General features: G+C 38.8%; 1 protein-coding gene across 1 annotated transcript in view; it reads left to right on the top strand.

The window, feature by feature from the left end:
• The first annotated feature begins 517 nt into the window (after positions 1–517).
• Positions 518–4,098, top strand: part of LOC106868914 (deleted in lung and esophageal cancer protein 1) — a 37,787-nt gene continuing 34,206 nt past the window's right edge. The window contains exons 1-3 of the mRNA XM_014914376.1: positions 518–616; positions 1,578–1,708; positions 3,085–3,228. Coding sequence (XP_014769862.1) covers positions 592–616; positions 1,578–1,708; positions 3,085–3,228 — 300 coding nt within the window. The 5' untranslated portion in view covers positions 518–591. The remainder of the gene's footprint in view (positions 617–1,577; positions 1,709–3,084; positions 3,229–4,098) is intronic.

The following is a 4,098-nucleotide window of genomic DNA, read 5'->3' as shown; positions in this document are numbered from 1 at the left end:
CATGTTACCCATAAACCAATAATAATATGAACAAAGTATAATACAATACATAGATAAACAAATGGAATTAAATACTACATACGTTAACAAAATTTAATTAAACACAAAAAAAAACACACACACGTGAACAAATAAATAAATAAAAACAAATACAAACGAACACGTATTAACAGAGTATATAGGTGATACAGACACTCCCCATACACACATGCACTTACAAAAGACATAGACACGTTGAAGGACACGCATGCGTAGACACATACAATAGGAATACAAAATGGCTGATAGTTAGCAAGGTGAGACACACATAAGAAAGAAGGAAACAAAGGACCACTGATGAGGTCACAGAAGTGTGACGAAAGAAATGTATATATATATATATGTATATATACTCACCTCTCCCAGGAATTTTGGGTGGAGAAGATGGGAGGATGGATGGATTGTTGTTGGTAATTTTCTTCTTTCAGACAATATGTAGGATATTATTTTAATATTTCAATGTTTTTCTCATAATTCCAGCTCACCAACAACAGTGCCAATGAAATTAGCTTTCATTGGCAATGTGAAGACTCTGATTTATTTGTTGTCAAAATGGAGCCAACAGAAGGAGTAGTCGGTAAATTCAATCCTTACCTTAAGCTGATATCATCATCATCATGCTCATTGTCATTTTACATCTGCTTTTAATGCTGGCATGGGTTGGATGAATAGTCACAGTCGGTGTAATTTTGTTTTTATTGGGAGCTGCTTCCTTTATTTCAATTACTTCTGAAAATAATGAAGAATTTAGTAAAATAACTATCGTTATTAAGCTGGCATTTGGAATATAAATTAACATGAACTTCTGATAGATGTTTTAATTTAGGACACTTTAAACCTTGAAGCTTGTATCATAGAATGAGTGCAATTTCAGGCAGGTTGGTATGTAAACAGCTGACCATTTTGTTACCATATTTTTGTTCAAACACTCTACCTTCGTTTCATTTAATTTTGAAAAACAATAAATAATTTAGTAAAATAACTTTAAAAACAATTGCAGCATGAAAGGTGTTTATAAACCATTTAAAAACACACAAAAACCATTAGATTCACTGCAACATTTAAATATAATTTGTCAAAATATTTTCGTGTCTCTGAAACTGCGACCTGTTCACTGACAAAATTCTGTGCTGCATATGGAGGGGAGGGGAACAGGTCACAGTTTGAAAGCGATGAAAATATTTTGATAAATTAAATTTCAATGTTGAAGTGAATCTAACGGTTTTTGTGTGTTTTTAAATGGCTTATAAACACCATCCACAGTGCAATTGCTTTTGTTTCAGCACACGATCTCAGATCAAGTCACTTGCTATGCAAGTACAACTCCGTAAAATAACTTTGTCCTTATTAAACTAGGATTTGAACTATAAACCAACATGAAGTTCTGTTGGAAAGTATAAATTTAGGCCATTTTAAAATAGGGAGTTTGTATCTCAGAACAAAGGGTAGTTTCAGACGGGCTGGTATTGAAAGGGTAATTGCTATGTTTTTGTACTGACAATCAGAATGATGTATTTTGCCTTTTCTCTCTTTTGTAGTACCTGGAAACACTGAAGACTGTCAACTGTGCCTTACTGGCTTTAAACCTGGAGTGATCAACATGCACTTAAAATGTTACCTTGAATACCAGGAGGAACCTATTTATTACAATCTCCAGGCATCTTTCAAGGTAAATATCTCTTATTCACCCTCTCTTTCTCTCCCTCTGTCTGTCTCTCTTTCTCCCTCTCCTTCTCTTTCTGTATCTCTTTCTTCCTTTCTTTCTTTCCCCTCCCTCTTTCTTGTCCTCTCCCACCCTCTTTCTTTCTCCCCTCTTTCTCTCTTATTTCCTCCCTCTGTCTCCTTCCTTCCCTCTCTCCCTCTCCTCTATGCTTCTCTCTCCCCCTTTCCCCTTCTACCCCTCTCTCCCCTCCCCCTATTCCCATTCTCCTTCCCTCTCCCCTCCTCTCTCTGTCCCCCCTCTCTTCCATTTCCCTCTCTTGTTATACCTCTCTGCTTATATTGCCATAGTAAAGACCTGTGCCCTAGTGATTAGAGAAAAGGGTCAGCAAACTTCCTACACCATTCGCCCCTCCCATCCCATCCCTCTTCATATCAACCCAGCCCAGCCTTTATTTGTTTTGTGTAAGTCTGGTACTTACACAGTTTTAACCTTAAATTACCTGAGCCCTACAAGATTTGGTTCACTAATAACTCACCACTTTTAATATTAATTTATGTTTCAAAAAACAGATTGATAATCACAAAGTTATTTCTACTAAATAACCAAGCAAGTGATACTAAGCTATTTTTGCTGTGAGTGGTTCCCAATTGAGTGTTGCTAAAGACTTCAAGTACTTAGGTGGTTGGGGGAGCAGTCTGGAAGCAGACTTCAAGTTCAGGAGGGCACAAGCATGGACAGCATGTCACAAACTAAAGAAAGTCTGGAATTCCAAATTACCCTGGCAAACTAAAATCAAGCTGTTCATTGCAACTGGTGAATCAGTGCTATTATATGGCAGGGAAGCATGGACATTGGCAAAGAAATTATCAACTGGGCTAAATAAATGCTACGCAAGGATGCTATGAATGGTCCTAAATGGGAAATAGCAGCAAAATATGACACATGAATGCCTTTATCGAAGCCTGTCAAAAGTTAGTGAGAAGATCAGGCAAAGACAGCTGTGACTGTCATATCATTGTGTGTGCCATCCTGAGCTGAATTATTCTTCTGGAACTCACATCATGGTAATGAAAGAAGAGAAAAATGTCACATTTACATCGACAGCTTGATTGCAGACACTAGCCAGGAACGTATCCAGGACCTCGGGTGGGTGAATTTTGTTGCTCTGGCTTGGGTTGGAACTTGGTCATAAATTAGAATAAGGTGAAGCAGGACTTGAAATCCTTGATGAGCCCTTCCCCACCCTTTGTAAGTATTATTGTACTATTGAGAATTTAATCTACTCTGGGGCAACTGCCTTGTTGATGACAGTTAACTCTAGCATATAATAGGATATAGGGGTAGCCACAAAGGTTAATTGTTGATGCATCTTTTATTGACAGGGTCCTGAAGTTGTCATTGAAAATTCCAGCATCGACTTTGGTCTTGTCTGTCTTGGAAACTGTGTATTAAAAGAGTTGTGTCTTCAAAACAAGTCACCGGTGCCAGCTGAATTCCACATTACACAAATCCCAGAACCAGAAACGGTGAAGCTGCTTTTTCTGTTCTTAACTATTTCTGTCTGTCAGCCTGTCTGTTTGCCTGCATGTCTGCCTGCTGGTTTGTCTGCATGTCTGTTTGGCCTGTCTGTCTGTCTGTCTGTGCGTCCGTTTCCCAATCCAGTCATGTGACTCTCCTTCAGTTCATCTGTCTTTGCATCATCCACTTCAATCCCTTCATGACTCTATCGTTCTACCGTAGCCCCAGGAAGTAAGGAGCTTGCTTCCCAACTACATGGTTCCGGGTTCATTCCCACAGCATAGCACCTTTTACGATAGCCTTGTGAGTAGATTTGGTAGAGGGAAACTGAAAGAAGCCTGTCATATATATATTTATGTGTATGTATGTATTTATGTGTGTCTTTGTCTCTCCATCACCACATGACAACCGGTGTTGGTGTGTTTGTGTTCTTGTAACTTAGTGGTCTGGCAAAAGAGACTGGTAGAATAAGTACCTGGCTTAAAAAAAAGAATGAGCTCTGGGGTGGAATCATTCAGCTAAAAATTCAAGGTGGTGCCCCAGCATGGCCACAGTTTAATGACTGAAACAAGTAAAAGAATAAAACTACTAACCAAAGCCTTGTGTGTGAATTTGAGAGGTGGAAACTGAAAGAAGCCTTTTGTATGTATGTATATGAGTGTGTGTGTGTGCATAATAATAATAATAATAATAATCATCATTGTTTAACGTCCGCTTTCCATGCTAGCATGGGTTGGACGATTTGACTGAGGACTGGTGAAACTGGATGGCTACACCAGGCTCCAATCTAATTTGGCAGAGTTTCTACAGCTGGATGCCCTTCCTAACGCCAACCATTCAGAGAGTGTAGTGGGTGCTTTTACGTGTCACCCGCACGA

Source organism: Octopus bimaculoides, chromosome 27, assembly GCF_001194135.2.
Source record: "Octopus bimaculoides isolate UCB-OBI-ISO-001 chromosome 27, ASM119413v2, whole genome shotgun sequence".
Taxonomy (NCBI): domain Eukaryota; kingdom Metazoa; phylum Mollusca; class Cephalopoda; order Octopoda; family Octopodidae; genus Octopus; species Octopus bimaculoides.
Note: the sequence above shows the minus strand (reverse complement) of the source record. Positions and strands in the feature narration are given on the sequence as shown.